Source organism: Podarcis filfolensis (genome assembly GCF_964270895.1).
Source record: "Podarcis filfolensis genome assembly, chromosome: 14".
NCBI lineage: Eukaryota > Metazoa > Chordata > Lepidosauria > Squamata > Lacertidae > Podarcis > Podarcis filfolensis.
The window spans coordinates 31,338,206-31,359,753 of record NC_139616.1 but is presented as its reverse complement, the minus strand read 5'-3'; the positions used below and the strand labels follow the sequence as shown (position 1 = coordinate 31,359,753).

At 42.7% G+C, this 21,548-nt stretch overlaps 1 protein-coding gene across 7 annotated transcripts; it reads left to right on the top strand.

The window, feature by feature from the left end:
* Positions 1 to 4,669: 4,669 nt before the first annotated feature.
* METTL22 (methyltransferase 22, Kin17 lysine) lies at positions 4,670 to 18,331 on the top strand. Of its 7 annotated transcripts, none has more exons than XR_014541414.1 (12): positions 4,670 to 4,805; positions 7,611 to 7,764; positions 8,758 to 9,123; positions 9,962 to 10,002; positions 10,088 to 10,232; positions 10,446 to 10,517; positions 11,562 to 11,615; positions 12,493 to 12,573; positions 13,622 to 13,724; positions 14,677 to 14,845; positions 16,175 to 16,342; positions 17,793 to 18,331. XR_014541414.1 is itself a non-coding variant. In XM_083585292.1 (12 exons), exons 1-11 carry the CDS (start codon positions 4,758 to 4,760, stop codon positions 16,244 to 16,246), a joined length of 1,305 nt encoding a protein of 434 aa, XP_083441418.1. In that variant the 5' UTR covers positions 4,670 to 4,757; the 3' UTR covers positions 16,247 to 16,285; positions 17,793 to 18,331. The 7 variants fall into 7 exon arrangements, 4 of the variants coding, with proteins under 4 accessions (XP_083441418.1, XP_083441417.1, XP_083441419.1 ...); XR_014541415.1 differs by having other exon boundaries at positions 17,629 to 18,331; XR_014541416.1 differs by having other exon boundaries at positions 16,175 to 16,348; positions 17,800 to 18,331.
* Positions 18,332 to 21,548: the final 3,217 nt, after the last annotated feature.

Sequence of the window (21,548 nt, the reverse complement as noted above, 5' to 3'; positions counted from 1 at the left end):
GGTTCCCGCTTTTGAATAAGAGGTACTTATGACAGTCGTTGGCCCCCCTTCTTTGCACTTCACCCAGTCACCCTCCAAATGAGTAAACATGCACAGCGCAGGTTGAAGAAGCCCACTCTAGCCCATCAAAGTACCAAACGGCTTCTTGTTCAGGCAATAATTATCCAACAGCGTTTTTTCTCCTGAATACAAGAAAGGAGGAGGAGGATGTCAGAGATCAGCACCACAGACAGTGCCCAGGGAGCAATGAGTAAATCCAGCTCTTTTAAGCTGCAGGTAGGTTGCAAGAAGGAATTTGCAACAAGGGAATAGGGTGACCTACAAAGAGATGGTCAGGGCATATCCACACATGATCTCCAAAGGACTCTCCTTTGTATTTCTTGGGTGTATAATTAGATGTTAGAGCCTGGAAAGATCAATCTGTACTTTTCATTGGAAAAAAGTCTCTCTCTGATGCTTCCCATCCCATCTTAATGGCATTCCAAAATGTGCACATTATTATATTATGTCAGAAACTTAAAGGCATCTTCAGTGCCATGTGTGAAAAGTCATTCTGTACTTTGCTGTTCTTCAGGTCTACAGCTTAGATATTATTGCTTGTACCCCCTAATAATGTGTGGTTTGTCCGTGGTAGTGCACAGATTGTTTCAGTGCAGGAGATTATATGCCAACTTGCTGAGAAGTGCCTTGCATGGCCACGGTGTGAGAGCCTGGAGAGGCATGACCAGCTCAGCCAGAATAAACTGGTCAGGAGACTGAGGTAGATTTATTAATGGGATTATTCAATATGAGGAAGTTGTATAAATCCACTTGATGGGAGCAACACACATGAAACCATACAGGTGTCGTAATAAGAGAGTCACAGTTTTGTTTAAAGTCCGAAACAACTTAGCCTCAGACAGACTAGAGCAGGCTGTTACAAAGCAGCTCTGAACCATCCTGGCTGCTGTTTTGAACCCGAGGTTCAGGGCAATCCTGGCTGCCTGTTTGGATAGGTTGCTGTTGCATTTATGGCATAAGTTGCTATGAATGCTGTACACCCCTCCAACCTACACTCAGGCTGTATATATGTGTAAATAAAACCATATGTCATAAAGACACCATAGTTTCTGTTGCGCCTCATTCCAAGAGCAACACAAACCCTGGTTAAGTGCAAAGACCATGGGATCTCACACCACTCAGAGATTGAGGCAGCCTGTAACAATAGGTTACCACCCTTTTGCTCAAAAGAACTCAAAGCATTATTGTTGTTGTCTTCAATCACTTGCTTATTCAAAAAACTGAAGCACTTGTCATGAGAGAAGATGGCACCAAATAGCTAATTTCAATTTCTGTGCCATCACTGGCACTCAGAAACAGCCCTATCATTGGGCAAAGTGAGGCAACTGCCTCAGGCAGTGGGTGCTGGGAGGCAGCAGTGGCTGGATCCTTTTCTTGTAGGCAGTGGTTGCTGGTGCCCACTGGGACACAAAGGGTAGAAGGCAGGGAGCTCAAGAGTAGGATTAGTAGCTGGGATTGCTGCCTCTGACAGTGGAGGTAAGACATAGGGTTCACAGCCATGAGCTGACTGAGACTTGACCATTGTGTGGTTCGACACAAGCAGACCACAATGGCTGCTAGTGAAATCAATTGGCTTACCATCCAAGTTCTCTGACTCAGCTGAGTGGTGAGTCAGGTGCTTGATGGCACTTCTAATCAGCTTCTAAGACATTCAAGATGTCTTCTGCAGGGACTGTTTCAACCGGTGCTTGTGAAACAGAAGTCAGAGCAAGACCTGAAGTCAGAACAGGATTTGCTGCACATATGTCTTCTCCGATAACCAGATGCACCTACAAATCCCTCATGGCCAGAGAGTTAAGGGCAGTGACCACAGCTTCAGGATGAAACTACATCTTACGTTATGCTTCTTAACATGGAATATCACATCTGATTCTGCCTAAAGATGTGAGGGCAGCAGCAAAAGCATCTGAGGTGCTATATTTATTCATTTGGGACTGTAGCTCAGTGGTAGAGCATCTGCTTTGCATACAGAAAGTCCCAAGTTCAATCCCTGGCATCCCCAGGTACAGCTGGGAGAGACTTCCTGACTGAAACCCTGGGGAGCTGCTGCCAGTCAGTGTGGACAATACTGAGCAAGATAAACCGATGGTCTGACTCAGTAGAAGGCAGCTTCCTATGTTCCTGTAATTACATTTCTGCCTTTTTCCCAGTGAGCTCAAGGTGGCAAAAAATATTGAAAGGGCCAGTGAAAACAGTTAAGAAGAAAAATATTTAAAAACAGGTGCTGAAAAGGGTACAGTGAAGCCACCTGCCTGATGTAAATAGGCGGGGAGTTCCAAAGAGCAGATACTGCCACACTAAAACAGTTTTCATAACGAAGATTGATTTCTCGCGAGCTCAGACTAACCAAAGATTCTAAAAGATTACCCACCACAAACCTACCAACAGTAAACAAAGCACTGTACCTGAGAGAGGAGAGACAGGAAGCCTTGGAACACATACTACAGGTTGTCATATCCTCCAACTTCCATATCTGAGTGGAGTTTTTATTCTGTGGTACTAGTCTGTTGCTGGGGAATCCCTTCATTGACAAGTTCCTGAATGTCAGGTGTTTGCCTCACTGGTTAAATATATACTTAGTGGGAGAAAACAAGTGTTGTGATATGCTGTCAACAAAACGAACCTTCTCAGCCTGTATAATGTTGGCGGGACCAGTCTTAAGGCTATGCAGAATGTAGCAGCTGCCTCAGGCAGCAGAAAATAGGGGGTGATAGGGGCAGCTCCCCAGCTGTTCCACCTGAGACACCTTCTGCTGGAAGGCAAAGATATGCATGCCATGCAGTCTGTCCTGCCGCCCTCTGCATCCCATGATTACCCACCTGCCCTCAGGTGCAGTGGAGGACATGATCCCATTTGCTAATATTAACATATGATTTGCTAGTATTGGCATGTGATGAGAACATAAGAAGAGCCCTACTGGATCAGGCCAATGGCCCATCAATTCCAGCATCCTGTTCTCACAATGACCAGCCAGATGCCCCAAAGCGAAACATGTAAGCTGAACCTGAACACAAGAACAACTCTTTCTTCCAGCAGATTCCAGCAAGTGGTATTCAGAAGTATGACTGCCTATGACTTAGCAGCCATTATTGGTCTTCTCCTCTTCCATGAATCTGTCCAATCCTCTTTTAAAGCCATCCAAGTTGGTGGCCAGCACTGCCTCCTGCAGAAGCAAGTTCCATAATTTAACTATATGCTGTGTGACTAAGAACTCTATTTTATCTGTCCTGATTTCTCCAGCAGCAAAATGTATTGGGCTGGCTCTGCCATTTAGTGCACACCATGCACATAAAATATATGAGGGGGAGCAAGCTTGAGCCATATTGCATTTGCCCATGACATATCCGTCAATGTTTCACCAATCAGCACAGGAATGTAGAAAGCGGCCGTATCAGTCTATGGGGTCAGCTGCAATGGGCAGGAAGGTTTTGGACAGGAATCTTTATTTTCATCTTAGAATAAGAGTGATGTCTGAAAGATGCTATTCCTGGCAATCTTGACATTATTAGCTGTTAGATTATGTGATTGTTTGCCATGCTTTTAACTGTTTTAAAATTTATTTTTAATTGTATTGCTTTTTTACTGATGTATTCACTGTCTTGGAAGGGTGGGATATAAATTTAATCAATAGTAAATAAAATAGAGCAGACCCATCAAAATCAATTAATGTGACTAATTTATGTCAATTGATTTCAATGGGTCTTCTCTGGGTATGTCTTAACTGGATGTGACTGTAAGGCTGCTGTTCTTGGGTGATTATGTGGATAAACACTGTTAGTATATTTGTTTCATTTTAATGGCTTTTATTGCATATTGCATTTTGCATGTTATTGTCACAGAAAATCATGTCATGATTCCTCAAAGCAATAAATTAATTGAATTGTAATCCTACCAGATTAGTTATGGTATCTGGCCAGAATTCAGTACTCTGAGAATATCAGTTTTTATTTTATTACAAATATGTATCCCTGTGCAATCCTTTACATATCTATTCACAAGCAAGACCCACTGTACTCAATAGGAGCCCCACTGAATTCAGTTGACTTATTTCAATTGGGGTTTTTCAGTAGGCAGGTAAAAGATTGCACAGGGACTAGAATCTTTTTTTAATGAAAATTTATATTCTAGGAGCACCAATTTCTCTTCCAGATCTTTTTACTTGCACAGTACAGTCAGAAGTACAATGATGAGTTTGATATTATTGTCTCATTGCAACTTTGTTGATTTTACTTGGAAAGCTACCTTGGAAGGAGTTGTATCCTTAAAGACAGGATACAGATAAGCTAAACAAATACATTCTCAGAAAGTGACTCCATGTTTTAATAAGAAACATTTTTTGTGGTTTTTGAACTGGGAAAAAGGTGGTGTGGAGGGGCAGGGGGGGTGAATAAAAAGGGCAGAGATCTGCCACATTGGCTCAGCAGGGCTAACATCTGGAATATTTTCTCCATCCTCTCTGCCCCGGCCCAGTCTGAAATGAGTTTGGTCCTTGCAGACGGAGACCGTTGCCATAGTAACTCTGGAGCGCGGGAGGGGTGACAGCAGTAAGTCAAACAGGGGCTCGTTGCCGCGGCAACAGAGGGAAGCAGGAGTCGGTTGGGCTGACAACGCATCAGTTAAGCTAAGTGGGCGGGCCGCTGCTACGGGAAACAGCGCGCCGGAAGTCGGGGAGAAGGGCGGAAGCGGCTGAGGGCAAAATGCAAAATGGCAGCAGCGGCGTCAACGAAGCTGCCGCGAGAGGGGAGGTGAGAGTCGCCATTACACCCACCTTGGGCAGGAGAGAGCCCTCGCTCCGTAAGGCACAGCCCTCTGTTGCCTGTTCCACCCCATAACAGTCTCCCAGCCCCTTGAAACGGCTGCCGTTTGTTGCCTACTTGGAGCCTTAGCTTGTTTTAACAACTGGCAGCATGCGGAGAAGTAGAAATGGGAGTGCTTTTGTGCATGTGCAGAGTGGAATGCTTCCCGCTTGCCTTCTGTGCATAGGTGTTTTAAACTTAAAAGGGAAGGAGCATTACAATGGGGAGGCGGAGGGATTCTGGGCGTAACATTATTATGGACCAAAACAAATAAAAGTCATTTTGGCTGGGAATGAAAGAGGGAATGAAAGAGACTATTTTTTAAAACTTCATGCTGCACTTCAAACAAATTGATCACCGAAATCATATTAACAGTTACTAACAGAGATTAAATCTTTATAGAAAAACGTGTTGGCTTCCGGCTGACGAAGGCAGAAGCTGAAACAGCTTGCTTTAAAGAATTAGGCTGCAAGAATTAGGCTACATACCTGAAAGTAAAACCCATTGAATTCAATAGGACTTACTTCTGGGTTGACATGATTAAGAGTACACTGTTAATCTGTTTTGTTAGTTCTTATATACTGCGTTGCACATTGTCCAAGAATATATAGCCTAGCCATTTAATATATAGCCTAACCATTTAAATTCACTTTGTTATGCATGATGCCAGGCTAGCCAGCCTGGTGCCCTCGAGAAGTCCCCTACCACCAATGTATATAGCCCTTAAAAATAAGCCTAGTTTATAGGAATGTGAAATATTAATCTCAACCTTTGTATAATGTGGGTTTTGATTTTTTTTTCTATTTATGACTAATTCATATGCTGTAAATTCTTGTTTTTACTCTTAATTTAAATAAAAGATTTTTAAAAATAACAAATCCAGTGAAATACAGCATATGAATTAGTCATAAGTAGGGGGGGGGATCCAAAGATAGGTAGTGTGCTCCTTTCATTAAACTTGGTGCAATCCTGGGTGAAGTTTTGTTGTTGTCATTCTAGGGTGAAAAGGGAGGCTACCAGTTTTGTTTTCAGAATTTCAGATACCTTATATATATGGGGGAGGGGGGGAGTATCATGTTTTCAGCAACAGTTCCTGAACTTCACTTAAAAATGTGACTTAGAATGTACGAAAGAATGGCATACATTCTTACTGAAAAGTAAAATAATATTCAGCACTTCATCTCGATAATTTTGGAAGTAGAAGGTTGCCAGACTTTTTTTAAAAAATCAATGGCTTAACACAGAAATTTAATTACTGGGGCATTTCAGACCACTGACAACCTTGTTGCTAACAGCTTCACCTGCTTCTGCATATCAGGCAGAAGTTGAAAATAAAGGAACTGGGCCAGGATAGAGCAATGTTAACCTTAGTCAGACGTGATCATCTCCCCACAATCCACTACATATTGATGCAGATTAAATGTACGTACTATTTCATAGAAGCATAGAATTGTACCGTTGGAAGGGACCACGAGGAACATCTAGAATCTTTTGCCCAATGTGGGGCTTTAATCCATGACCCTCAGATTTAGAGTCCCATGCTCTACCGACTGAGCTATCCACTGCATCAGAAATGAATATTGAACATTAAGAATGTAATAAGAGCCTGCTGGATCAGGCCAGTGGCCCATTGAGTCCACTCACAGTGGTCACCCAGATGCCTGTGGGAAACCACCAAGCAGGACCCGAGCACAACAGCACACCCTACTCCTGTAGTTTCCAATGATTAACATTCAGAATCATTATAGCCATCATGGCTAGTAGCCCCTGATGGCCTCATCCCCCTCCTCCAGGAATTTGTCCAGTTCTCTTTCAAAGCCATTCAAATTGGTAGCCATTGCTATCTTCTGTGGGAGCGAGTTCCATAGTTTAACTATGTGCTGTGTGAAGAAGGCTGGCTTTTTCTAGCCTTCCTTTCCACACTGGTTGAACTGCTGTGGTGTGATGAAATTTCCATAAACATTCCAATTGCTGAGGGAGAAGAATGAGTTGCAGAATATCAGCAGTGGTGGTGTTGAGGGGGAATTGAAAGGCTAGTTTGGCAGAGCTGTGGGAGCATTGCAGAAGATCTATATGTTGGAATGGAATGGGACAGGGGGGCAAGAGGCTGTGGGGGAATCAAATCCAAGAGGCAGAGATGCTTGGAGGCAGAATAAGCATTGAGCTGAGAATCTGGGTGCAGATCACATCCTGTAAGAGAGGCATAGGCTGGCCACTTCTTTTTGGAAAGTGCCCCTTTTCCTACCAATGTTGAGCAGGAGGAATGTTCTCTATTGCTGCATATTTCTGCCATTGAGAGATTCATCCAGTTTCAATAGTTGGCATTCATATGTGGAGGAGGCAAAGGAGGTTAGGATTGTATTTTGCTCTAAGTGTGATACCCAAGCTTTCTATGGCTGTTGTTGGTGGGATGGTAGTAGTTTGTTTACTTGTTGAGAATCGTGTTTGTGTGAATGCGTCAATTGTATTATATATTTTTTATTAAATTATGTTCTTAGATATGCTGTAAGTCACCTGGGGACCTATGTGTAACAAATGGCTAATGTGTCAGAAGGAGGAGGAGGAGGAGGAGGCGGAGGAGGAGAAGCAGCAGCAGCTTAAAGAAAGGGTGGGGTGGGGAGCAGTGCCTGAGGAGGTGTGCCGAAATATAGTGAATAGTAATACCAAGCTGGCAGGAGGTGCTAGGTTTTGTATACAATTCTGTAACTATTTATAATTAACATACTAATAGAGCTTTATGTCTTATAATTATAGATGTCCCTTCAGCAGTGCACCATACAAGGTGCAGGGGAGAGAGAGGTGATGGATGACATCATCTTCCGAAGTGACACTGTCCTATCTGATGTCCACCTACACACCCCAAGCAAAAGGCATTTAATGGTCAGGCTGAATGCTGTCGGACAGCCAGGTAATGTGCCTCTGGTGGTTGTTACTGTTACTTGCACACAATTATCATAATCCCCACTGAGAGCTTTCTTCAACAGCTCTGTGTGTGTTTTAAAGAAGTTACTACATTAAAAGTCTTAGCTGATCAGTAGCAAACAGCTTACCACCTCCTTGACGCAACTGGTCTTGCCACCATCCTCTTTGGTGGAATCTCTCCATTTACATTGAGGCTCTTTGATTGTTAACATTGCAACTAAGCATATCCTGTGTTTAGCAGGAATATCTATCCTTTTCAGTAGACAGTGCCATGGATAGGGAGCTTGCCAGATGTAGCAGTACCTACTTCCTGGCTAGTGGAAAGGAAAGGGGCAGGGGAGGTTTCCAGAGCAAGTTATTTGACCCTAATCAAGGCTGAACCTGTGTGTGCCAAGTGCTATATAGTGGAGATGCCACAATCGTTTCCCATTGGGCTCATATCGGGATTGACAACTGAGGGCTCCAGGGCCAACTCTGGCACATGCAGATGCTAGTAAATGGTGTGGAAGAAGCATTAAATGTGGCAATAGGACTTTCTGGCTGCCTCATTGGGGACTTGCTGCTTGGAGGCAAATGCCCACCACTCTTCCTCCATCCCATAAATCCTGGCTGAGCAGGTTTTCGGAGAAGACAAGCTGGGGAACTAAGACGTTACTAAGTACAGCAGGCACTTGACAGTGTAAGTGCAGGCAATGTGAGGTTAGGGTACTTCAGGAAAGTTTATCAGGTTCAGTAAAAACAGGTGGTATAGCAATGGAGGAAAGAGGCCAAACCAGCAGTCATAATACAAATATCAGACACACCAGGAAGGACTCGGCAAAAACAGGAGATCATATGCGTGACATACGAATGGGCAGATGTCGGGGAAATCTATTTAGAGAGTAAGGAAAGCTATGGTGATATTCCTGCATTCTTTGTTATGGTTTTGAAGATTGACTGGGCTTTGATCAGTGTTTGACTTCAGATTGTTGCCTCTTAGTGTTTCTCTCACAGTTCAAATTCCTTTTGGACAAAAGCAATCAGAAGACTGAGAGGGAAGTGAGTGGCTTTGAAAAAGAAAACCTTAAACACCAGGACAAACGTGGAGAGGGATTAGATGTGGAGGATCCTGCTGATGACCACGTTACTCTGAAAAGCACTAACAAGGAAGAGAACTCTTTGAAAGGAATTCAAGCTTTGTTAGACAAAGATGGGGATTTGGAGGTTGTCCGGAAGCCTCCGTTACTTGATGCAGAAGCTGAAGATCTTTCAAGGGACAAAGTGTGCCCCATCATTTTGATGAAAGGTGGAGAAGTCTTGGAAGAACAAGAGCAAGAAAACAATTGCTATGATATTATTAAAATAGGTCAGTAATGTAGTATATGGATGTGGCATAAAATAATTTGCATTTCATAACATGATCCAGAAGTACTCATTGAGATATGAGCATAGAGAGCCAATTTGTATGCTTTATTCCTCCCTCTACACCTGCACATAAAACCTTTTACTGGTACACCTTTTGGATTGAAATTGATAGGAAATGATATTCACTAATGGCAAGCCAAGCAGTCTCAGGAATTTCCCCATGCCAGCTATGTTTGGTGAGTTAGTTAGACTGTTGGGCTAGGACTGGGGAGAGATCAGGCACAAACCCAGACTTGCTTATAAAGCTGACTTGGCAACGTTGGGCCAACCATTTTCTTTCAGCCTAATCTACCTCACAGGGTTGTTGTGAGGATAGAGGAGGGGCATGTGCGCTGCCTGGAGCTCCTTGGAGGAAAAGCGGGATATACATTTCATAAGTGTCCCTTCACAAATGTGCCCTAAGGCAACAGACTATATCTTGTTCTTTTCTGCTTTGTGTTTTTAATGGGAAAGTTTCAGGGCAAATGTAACAACATAGAAGAGTCTGCTGAATCAGCCCATTGGGCTATCTAGTCCAGCATCCTATTCTCAGTGGCCAGCCAGAAGCCTGTGGGAAACCCATATGCAGAACCCAAGGACAAAAGCACTCTCCTCACTTGCAGTATCCCAAAAACTAGCATCCAGGGGCATGTTTCCTCTGACAGTTGAGGTAGAATATAGTCATTGTTGAATATAGAATATATTAGAATATAGTAGCCATTGATTGCCTTATCCTCCCTAAATTTACTGTACGTGTAACATGAAAAAATGGGCCCCTTTTCATGTTCTTCCTTTTTCAGAGCACGCCATGGCAACCCCTTTAGAGGATGTTGGCAAACAGGTGGGTAGCTACATTGCCAGCCCTTCTCTTCTCCCTTGACCCTCATGTACCAGACTGTGCTACCTTTTTGCCTCCTGTCTTGAAGGTCTGGCGAGGAGCCTTCTTACTTGCAGACTACATCCTCTCCAAGCAAGATTTCTTTAAGGACTGCACAGTGCTGGAGCTTGGGGGCGGCACCGGAATTGTCAGTATCATCATGGCAAAGGCAGCCAAGGCCATTTATTGCACAGGTATCTATTTAGGACAGTCATCTTTGATGTTCGTGATGTTGCTTTTATTTTTATCAGAAAGCTTGAAAGAGCAGTAAGTCAAGCTGAGTTGTTGAAAGCAGAGAAGATACGTACCTGCCCTGTTTTTTCTATGCTTGTTTTCCCCCTCTCTTGTTTGTTTTTTTCATTTCTTCTCAAAGTATTACTAACATTTGCTTCTCAAATATTTTAAAGATATTGGTGAAGATCTCCTGGAAATGTGTGAACGAAATATTACATTAAACAAGCACCTTACTGAGCCAGCAGGTAAAAAAGACTGCTTGTATATTATTATTGTTTAATGGATTTGGGGTTTTTTTCTAGTTGGATAAAATATCATTCAAATCCAAAATACTGTCCAGACGGCCACATGAAATATTTACATGTCAAAAAGTGGCTTCTGTTCTAAACATTCCCTTCAGCCACTTCTGCCCTACAAACCTATGCCTGCAATCCTAAACACACTTATCTAAAGAGTAAGTTCCATTGAGCATAGTGGAGTAAAAAAATAAACCAGTTTCAAGTCTGCTTATAAAAGATCCCTCCAAATTTAAGGAATAATATTTTAATTGTTATTAGAATTATTCAATACAGTGCTTTTGGCTTCTTTGTACATTGTAATAATTTCTGTGTTGTACATTGCCTTAGGGTGTTGCTTCTAGAAAGGTGGCTAAGAGCACAGTTTCAATGGGTTTGGGGGCAGTGAGGGCAATCCACCACTTTTCAGGCCCAGCCTTGGTGGGAGGTGTGGACTTACCTTGTTTTCTGCTCCATGCAGATCTTTTATTTTCAACCCCCCACCCCCGATTGGTCCCAGTGAGAAGGAGGAGGAGCTACACCAGCTCTAGCCTTGCGTGGATATGGGTTCCCATCCTTGGGTCTCACTGATGAATGAAGGGGCTGAATCTAGGCTGTGTGTGTGTGTGTGTGCGCGCGTGCCTTCCTCCCTGTAACCGCTAGTGAATCTATGCCTGCAGAGCTTTCTGAGGGCCTCCACAGTGGATATACCCCCATCAGCAGAACAAGCCTTTGCATAGTCCTAACTCTCTCTAGCCAGCAAATGCAGAGGTTAAGATTGCTCTGAATTACATTTTATAAATACATCATGGGAAGGAACAAGGAATCATTAGCAAGACTAATTTGGGGGAAGGTGGGTAAAGTGAGGTGGGGGCATAAGCCTCTGCTTGTTCACTATTATCAATTATAGCAATTTACAGTCTTCCTCTTATTATGACACTTTAATGGCTTTAACCTGTCTTCTAAAGAGCATTTGCCACCCACTTATTTTCTTATCATCTTACTGACTTCCAGGAACTAAGATTAAGGTCAGAGTGCTGGACTGGCTTAAAGATGAGTTCTGCATTGGTAAGTAGATGCATCAACTTCTTAAAAGCTTGATTTGATGTTCTCTCTCTAATCTGTTGAGTTACTGTTTTCACTTACAGCCAAATAATTTAAACCCATGGCCTAGCTTTGAAATAGATGAGTAAATGAGTTTGTTTCTGAGTATGTGCAAATTTCCCACGCCACTGAGTAATCCAAATTCTTTCTCTAACAATAAGAAGTTCGAGAAGTGGAGAGCCAGACTTCAGGGGGTCAAGTGGTCACACTTTAAAAGAGACCACCCACAGAGCCATTCTTGTTTTACATGTTATATGGAACCATGGGTATCCTTTTTGTCAAGTCTGAGGATTGCTTGCATTATGAGGGGTTTCTTACCCACAGTTTGGGAGCCTGATCCAGTTCTCCAAGCAATTTTTAGATCAGTGGCAAAAAGGAAATATACACAGCACTTGGGTTGCTGGGTTTGTTATGTAAAGCTCTATAAAACTTGGAACAAGAATACCTGAAAATTGTCTCACCCCTAGTTGATCATTGTGTTCTGCAGCTGAGGTCATCTGCAAGTACCATCTTATCAGGATATCCGTTCCACACAATATAGAAATCGAGCCTTTAGTGTTGTGTTATCTCCCCTTCAGAATTTCCTCCCTTTAAATACTAGGCATGCACAATTTCTGTTGTCTTTTCAGTACCTACTGAAGACCGTCCCCTTCCAGCATATCTCTCCTAGTCTGCAACTTTATCGGAATTATTTTCAACATGCTTTTATTGTTTTATTGCTTGTTGTTTGCCACTGTGGGTTCCTTTGGGAAGACCTGCTTCCTTCTTTAAACTTTCTGTACAGTGTCTAAAAAATTATAGTCTCCTTTATAATCAAATCAATTTGCATATTTTGCTGTAGATCCTGATCATTCCTACAGCTGGTCTGAAGAAGAGATTGCAGAGCTTCACGATTTCACCACTGTGATCCTAGCTGCTGATGGTAAGCAAACAGAACTCGAGAGTCAAGGATTCATAGTGGTCGTTAAAGCCCCTGTTTTGTGTGTATTGCGTGCTTTCAGCAAATCTTTTCTGATCATTGTTTCAAGAGTCCAGTAAGACACATCATGGCCATAGACACTGAATGAGGAAACTGACTCGGCTCATCTAGCCCATTGTAAAATATGCACATCAGCTGCATCTGGAGAAACATTTCTTGATGTGGCAATTGAAGTGGGGGCGGGAAGGAACATTACCCTGAATTTAACATGGTAAACCTGACACAAAGCCTAGAAAAATTACATCACAGTTCAGAGGACTTGTATTTTTCTGTAATGGAAATTGCTTTTAATCAGCATGAGGCACCACTGGCTTTCCCTGAACATGCCCCCTTGAAATAAGTAGGAGCTGTGGAGGAACTAATAAGTAGGAGCTGCCTTTCCTTGTATTAAATGGGGGGGGGGCGGGTCATGCATAATAGAAAGGGGAAGGGCTGTGGTTTAGTGGTAGAGCATCTGCTTTGCATCTGCTTTACATCCCAGGTTCAATCCACCCTCTCCAGATAAGGCTGAGAACATCCTCTTATCTAAAACCCCAGAAACCTGCTTTCAGTCCATGTAGACACTACTGAGCTACATGGACCAATGGTCTGATTCCATATGTCAGCTTCCTATGTTCCTAACTTCTTATGTTCCTATAGGACCCCAGTGAATGATAGAATACTTCAGAATATGATAATATTTGCAGATGGAAGCTATGCCAGATACAGTAGTCTCATATGCCAATTTTAGAGGACCAGAAGTCAAAGATTTAGCTATTTCATCCCCAACTGCACTCACATTTGCAAGATTCCATGTCCTGGCTATTTCCCTTCCTAATGGATGTTAACAAAACAAAACACTTCTACCCCTAGTAATTAAGACTATAGCCATTCTTTTCTGAAGGCTTGGGATGGATAACAAAATATTTTTAAAAATCAACTTTTAAGATAGAAGTGAATGTCTCGTAAGTGAAGTCAAAATCCAGGTGATCCTAACCCTTTTTTATTGCAGTATTTTATGACGATGATCTAACAGATGCCTTTTTCAAAACGCTGTATCGAATCACTGGCAACTTGAAAAACCCCTCCACCATCTACTTGTCAATAGAAAAGAGGTGACATGCTTTTAACTCTTAATTGGAAAATACACCGCAATATGATTAATTTGTTTTGATTGTTGCTAATGCTAGAAACATTTTTCAGCTTGGAAGTGGGCAGTCTTATTGTTTCTCAAAAAGGTTTCCAGCATGAAGTTATTTAGATATTTTTAAATAGTTATATAGATGACTGCATTCGTAAGAGGAAACTGTTCTTAAGAGGATGCAGCAAACAGTCATGGTCACCAAATAAGCATTTAAGTGGCTGTCAGGTATTTGGATCTCCTTCAGCTAGATCCTCTGTGGCGGAAATTACAGCACATCTACAAGGCTGCAGAATACTGAAGATCTGTTGAAAACCACTTGCTAGATACTGAGAACCTTCCTAGACAGACAGGCGTCGCTTTTGTGCTTACCTTTGGGGAGTCTATTCTTGACCTGCCAAAGCAGACACTCATGCTGTTGGTTAGTGATTGGTGGATGAACAGCCCTAAGCTGATCCTAAGTGAATCCACTTTCAGTTACAGCCTAAGGGAACCTATAGCTTTGTTGGGTACCATTGTCTGTATCTTCAATTGAAAGATCTCTGGGAGAGGGAAGAATGGGATGAGAAAGAACTCTGCTGGAGTGGCAGTGCTGGTCAGGATTGCCTAAACTTGAACTACAATAGCTACACTGGGGAGGCATATCTGATTAAAGCAGGGAGCTTGGAGAGCTGAAGCTGATAACACTTGGCATTTATATTGTACTACCAGCCTTGTACCTAGTACTGTTTGGGGATTTTGAGAAACCAAAACATCAATGCAATCTTGAAAGGTTCAGCCCACCATCTTGATTCAAAGTGGCATCTGTTTATATCCAAATGCAGATGAAAGCCTGCACCTTGATCTCAGGAAGCATGATGCAAAAGTTAGTTAAAATCCGTGCAGTTTTTAAAAGTTCAGTCTTTAATGAATGTAACTTTTTGCAGGCTCAACTTCACCTTAAGACACATGGATGTTGTATGTGAAGCATACAATTACTTTCGAAGCACCTTGAATGATCTAGAAAATATCAGAGATGGCAAAATGAGATATACTGTTCAGCCTGTCCAACTCTCCTTTCCTCAACATATTATTTATGAGCGGGTTGAACAATTGGTGGGTACCGTTTGTCTGACAAACGATCTAAAACTTTGAGCAGTTTTCAGTTTAATTGTATTAATGAGACAAAGTCAAAAAGAATTGACATTATCTTGCGGTTCTCTGACCGAACATAGAAGAGTAACCAGCAGTAAGTTGTACACATCACTTTATTTTCCAAGGCTGCTAGATTTCTTTGCAAACAGCTGAGGAATGGATGATGAGTGGTGAAAACAGGCATGGGGTTTTAAGATATGAATTCAGTTGTTTTATTGTTGCTTGTAAACTGCCTTGGGAACATAATTGAATGGATGCATAAAAATATATGTAAGAAAGAAGCAGAATCACATTAGATTCTTCACACTTGTGTTAGTCCAAATTTGCAGGTTTCAAAGGGCACAATCATTTATTGTACATATATGCATTAATCTATCACCTTACTGGAAAAGATGTGTGCAACATCTAAAAAAAAAGAGTTGCAAAATTTACTGGGGACAAGGTGGTGGTACTTTTAAGGTTGCCACAAGCACTAGCCAGTAGGTCATCTTTTCCCTGTTCAGACTGAACCACTCTAAAAACCTGCAAGAGCTGTTGTTTCCAGAGCTCACTCTTGGAGAGAAGAGTATGTGTTTTCCAAGCAGGAGAACTGCTGTCATCCTACCTCTGACACTTTTAAAATGTCACCTGTGTCTTCTCTCAGATAAAAATGATTTACCATGTCAGAGTGATTTACTTTGTTAGAGGCAATATGCTTCTGAACGCCAGTTTCTGGGGATCATGAGTAAGAGAGTGTTGTTCCTCTCTTGACCTATGCATGGGCTACCTGTAGGCTTCTGGATAGCCAGCATAATAACAGGACATAGAACTAAAATAACTTTTGGTCTGATCCAGCTGCACAGCTTTTCTTAGGTGCACAGACTATGACTGAGCCTGAATGGCTGGACTAGTCCCAGTCCTTCATTCTGCCTGCTAAACCAGATGAGAAATTAGACATTTATTTTTTTATTTTGCATCTACTGAGTTGTATCTTCTTTGTAAGAGCAAAGAATGTGTATCGGTGGCAAATACAGCCATAGCTGTACTGAACGTCTAAACTTCATCTTGTAGCATTAGGTAGATTAAGCTCTTCTTGCTTTAACTCAAAATGCATAATGCCCTTAAGGTAACTCCTAATTTAATGGAAGCTTCTCTGTTAAGACAGTTGTTGCATTAGTAATGCAGTCCCAAGCTATAAGTGTAAAAAAGGAATACTGTTACTTTAGAATTTAAAATTGAAATGCTCTGTTTTGATTATCATACTCCCCATGGCAGTTCATCGATTTTCAATATCTCTTCTCTGCTTAACAGGAGTTATGGAAGATTACGGCTGACATGACCACTGAAAGAAGCACACACACACACACCTCCCTGGGAGATTGAAAACCGGACATGGGGACTTCAGTACAGAATAATTTCCCTGTAGGGTTCTGTCTGAAATAATTATCTGAATGGAGCCAGGACCCAAACAGATCCTGGGTATGTGTTTAGAAAAGCATATTAAATATGTCCATAGCATCAGTTAATAGTCTGGGTGTGATTTATGAATGATATCAACCTCTGTGATATGTTTGGTTTGTGTTCCAACAACACATGCAGCTCCAGAAGACCCAACAGTTTGGATACGGGATGGGAAAATTGCATACCAGGTCTGATTCAGATTCAGATTCTTATCTGAATCAGGTAAGTGCTGGAGATGCAAAGAGGTTGAGGGAACGTTTTTTCATATGTGGTGGACCTGTAAAAGGGTAAAAGAGTTTTGGGAAGTAATCCATAATGAATTGAAAATAAATGTTTTAAAGTACTTTTCAAAAAAAACCCACCTGAGTCCTTTTCATTGGGGATAATTCAGACGGAAATTCCCAGTTATCAAAAAAGGTTATTTATGTATGCCACTACTGCGGCCCATTTTTGTTAGCCCAAAAATGAAAAACAAGTGAGGTCCCAACTAAAGAAGAATGGCAACTTAAGCTGATGGAATATGTGCAGCTTGTGGACCTAACATATAGAATAAGAGAACAAGAAGAACATACGTTTAAAGAAGATTGGAAAATGTTTATTGAATATATGGTGGGGAATTGTGTACACTTGAAAACATGTGCAGCATTAAGATAAATTCAACAGTGTAAGTAAGTTTTGATGGATGTAATAATGGAATACTGAATGGTTTAGTTTATGTAAAATATGCAGGGATTTATGGTATGCAAAATGAACCATGGAAAGAGAAGAAGGGATGTCATTGATATTTTAAGGATGTTTAAATGAGTATTCAAAATTGTAAAACAGAAAATTTAATTAAAAAATTCTATAATATATATATGAGAGAGAAAATTGCCTACCAGGGAGCACTGCTAGTTCACTAGGTGCCTCCTTCCCATTATGTCAATTATATTGTTATAACAAATATGCTTGTGGCACCTTAAAGAGGAACAGATGTATCACTGTGTGGGCTTTTTCATTCACTGGACCCTTCTAACTCGTATGTAGAAATGGTTAACGTTTGTACACATATGAAGAAGTGGGTCAATCCACAGAAACCTTTGGTGCAATAAATCTGTTAGTCTTTAAGGCAACTTTCACCAGCATGATACCCTTCAGATGTTTTGACTTACAACTCCCCCAGTTTTTGTGTGTGTGGGAGGGCGGAGTCGTAGTCCGAAACTTTTGGAGGGCATTGCATTGGTAAAGGTGCCTCTTAGGTGCTATGCACAAGACAAGCAGATTTGCCCTCCTGGAAGTAATTGATGGTATTTTTTTGTCCTCAGTCTGCTGCTGTGGCTGCTCTTCACTGTTACAATTCAAAATCCCAGGCCAAAGTAACCTCCGTTCTGTAGTAAGGATAAGAAAGCTGAATGTTACCATCGCCTACGTGCCTTAAGCAAAATCATGTTATTGGCTCATCTGTTTAATTTATATTGTTTCTGCTCAGCATGGAGAAGTCCAAGAAGTTCCAGTCCCTAGGTACCGGTCAACCTGCTCATCTCATTTCTGAGAATTCGCTGCTCATTACCTACCTTTGGAGACACTCAGCATACTGATTTCTATGTCCAGGAACAAATTCCTGTGCAGTGAAGCAGCCCGCCCTGGGCAGACAGACCACAGGGACTCTCCTTCACAGGAATCCTGCTTCGAAGAAATGGGGCTGTAAGTGAGCAGTACACTGTGGAGAATCAAGAGGCTCGATCCATATACCTTAGAGCCTGCCAGCAGAGTTGAAGACGAAAAACTGGTGAAGCGCCCTCAAGGGTTGGGAAATCAGGAACTGGTATGAACAACGTTGGACTTGTAATGGTAGTGGAGCAGAAACCAGGTTCCAATTCAAACTGAGTCATGAAATTTGGGCCAGTCATTCTCTCTCAGACTAACCTACCTCACAGGGTGGTTGTGAAGATAGTGTTGGCTGTGTGTGTGTGTGTGAGAGAGAGAGAGAATGATGTACAATGCCTTGAACTCCTTTTAGCAAAAAGCAGTATACAGTGGTACCTCGGGTTACATACGCTTCAGGTTACATACGCTTCAGGTTACAGACTCTGCTAACCCAGAAATAGTGCTTCAGGTTAAGAACTTTGCTTCAGGTTGAGAACAGAAATCGTGCTCCAGCAGCGCGGCGGCAGCAGGAGGCCCCATTAGCTAAAGTGGTGCTTCAGGTTAAGAACAGTTTCAGGTTAAGAACGGACCTCCGTAACGAATTAAGTACTTAACCCGAGGTACCACTGTAATGTATATAGTACAAATGCAAACAGTGGACAAGGTTTGGTCTATCATTGGCTCCTAGCCACAGTGTTTATGCTCTGCCTATCTGGTCGGAAACAGTAATGCTTCTGAATGCCAGTTGCTGGAAACCACAGGAGAAGAGAGCACCCTTGTATTGGGTCCTGCTTGAAAGTTTCCCATAGGCATCTGGTCGGCCACTGTGTGAACAGGATGCTAGGCGAGATGGGTCATTGGCCTGATCCAGTAGGCTGTTCTTATGTTAATAAGCAAGCAACAGCCAATGAGCAGTCCCTAGGACAAATAAAATTAAGGAACTCTGTATGAAGATAGGTGCATCTTCATACCATCACTTTATATTTGCTAGGCCAGCCTCCTGGAAGCCCAAAACAGTACCTCTGGCCTAGGAGGAAGACAGAAACGACTGGCATCCAAGATTATGCAGCACAATCATAGAATACGCAAAACCTGGTTGCATGCTTCATTTTGACCAAAGAATGACACAAGTCAGTGTGAGGAGCATATCAAGGCAATGTTCATTTCAGACCCTTCTGAAAACTCGTTATTAGCAAACGGAAGGAGGGCAGCTCTGGACTCATCACAATCTTAGGTATTTATTTATTTCAGGTATTTATATGCTGCTTAATATTCTGAATTTTGAAGCAGTGTACATAAAATGGGGTTGTTGTTTTAAGTAAAATGAATAAGAACTATTAAAATTCACTTATCGCAGAAGCAGAAAATTACCTAAAAATTTCTGCTGTCAAATCAAGCGCCTGAAGTTCAGCAGGGAGGGGTCTTGTCTAACCTCATCTGGGAGGAAGTTGCACAGGATTGGGCCCACAACGCCGAATGCATGGCTTCTGGTCATTACAAGTGAAGCATCAACCATAGGGGACCGCAGAGACACTGAAGAGATCTGTGATCAGGCAGAGATATAAGGGATTGGGTGGTTTTTAAGGTATTCTGGACCCAAGTTGTTAAGGGCCTTGTAAATTAATAAAATGACCTTGAATTTGGTCCAGAAAGATACTGCTTTCTCTTAGCCACGGCAATTCAAAGCAACTTGCAAAATGACCAAAAAACAAACAAACCCACATACATACCGTATTTTTCGCCCTATAGGACGCACCTTTTCCCCTCCAAAAATGAAGGGGAAATGTGTGTGCATCCTATGGGGCGAATGCAGGCTTTCGCTGAAGCCTGGAGAGCGAGAGGGGTTGGTGTGCACCGACCCCTCTCGCTCTCCAGGCTTCAGGAGAGCCGCAGCACCAGCCCCACAAGGTCGGGGGACAGCGGGGAGGCGGAACGCCGCCATCCCGCTGTCTCCCGATGTGGTTTGGAGGCTGACGGCGGGGAGACGCGTGCTTCTCCCCACCACCAGCCCCGCAAGCTCCGGGGACAGCGGGGAGGCACAGCGCATCTTCCCGCTGTCCCCGGACCTGGTCTGCAGGCAGGCGGCGGGGAGAAGAGCGCTTCTCCCCGCTGCCTGCCCCGCAAGCTCTGGGGACAGCTGGGAGCCGCAGCGCGTCTTCCCGCTGTCCCCGGACCTGGTCTGCAGGCGGGCGGTGGGGAGAAGAGCGCTTCTCCCCGCTGCCTGCCCCGCAAGCTCTGGGGACAGCTGGGAGGCACAGTGCGTCTCCCCGCTGCTGGCCCCACAAGCGCCTGGGGAGGAAATAAATTTTTTTTTCTTTATTTCCCCCCAAAAAAACTTGGTGCGTCCTATGGGGCGAAAAATACAGTACATTCAAACCAAGCGGGGTGGAAATGCAGTATCTTTCTTACTTGAGTTTGAGATGAGATGAGCTGCATGTTAAAATGGTATCTCTGGTGTCCTTTCAAGAACATTTATTTTCATGAAATGGTAGCAGGCTGGGATTGTTGAATTTCCAGCATGCCCCAATCACATTATTTTGTGTACCATAGAATATGTGGGGGGAAATTCAGAAGATTACAGTTCACCACTAGATGTCACTGTGACCTGACTGAAGACTTAAGTATTCTAGACATAACAAAGTATAGTGGCCTTACTTGTGAGTATTCTGTCATTGCAGTTATCAGGTTCAGATTGAATATCCACAAAGAGCAGCACTGGAATGTTCTAGGATGGGAATAGGGAGCCTGTGGCATTCCAGAGATTGCAGAACTACACTTTGTACTGTCCCTGCCTACTGAGTGTCAGGGCTGCAACACCTGGAGAGCCACAGACTCCCCATCTCTGTTCTAGGACAAGAAGAGATACCTGCCTCTTCTCCATGTGCTATCTACGTAGTCCAGCATTGCCCATAAACATGCACTGAAGGAGGTGGTTGGTAGGAGAGGAGCCAGTCCTTTAACCAGCTTGGTTGCAAGCACCCAGAGGTAACTGACCCACATTAAGCGATCTTGTGTGGGAAATTCCAGTGTTTTTCTTTTGAGCGAGATTTCTAGCCAGACTTTTCCCACTGGAGATTTGATTGCACAGTAGTTTTCGAAGAACAAAAGTACAGTTGTTCTATTTAACGATTTGAGTATTTCCTATACAAAAGAAAGATTAGGTTAAGAGGGTTGCCTGGAGAATTGCAGCACTGTGAAGCAGAACTATTGCATGTATGTGGAAGACAAAAGGAACAACCCCCTTAATCTCTTTGGGATTTGAGGTGAAAAACAGGATTTAAAAATAAGTCTTCTGCTCAACTCTGCAGGCATCTTTTGTTTCCTACAATCCCGTTCCCAATTGTCTTCATTTATTACATAATGCATATTTTGCACAGGGTGAAAACAGCAATTGCTTGTGAATGAGTGCTGTTCTGTACCTTATGCAAAGTAAGTTGGGAGAGTGGTGTGGTAGAATTCTGGAAGGAAACGTGTATTATTAAGAGAAGTTTACATTCTGATGTGCTGGTTTTGCTGAATGTAGAGCATTCAAAATGCAATGCCCTTTCTGCACTGGCAGTGGCGTAGCGTGGGTTGTCAGCACCCGGGGCAAGGCAAG

Bases quoted from the DNA above. Each gene is read 5' to 3' on its own strand.
- METTL22 (XM_083585292.1), top strand. From the start codon at position 4,758: ATGCAAAATGGCAGCAGCGGCGTCAACGAAGCTGCCGCGAGAGGGGAG. The intron at 4,806-7,610 runs GTGAGAGTCGCC...TTATAATTATAG, and splicing joins AAGCTGCCGCGAGAGGGGAG to ATGTCCCTTCAGCAGTGCAC. The intron at 12,574-13,621 runs GTAAGCAAACAG...TTTTTATTGCAG, and splicing joins TGTGATCCTAGCTGCTGATG to TATTTTATGACGATGATCTA.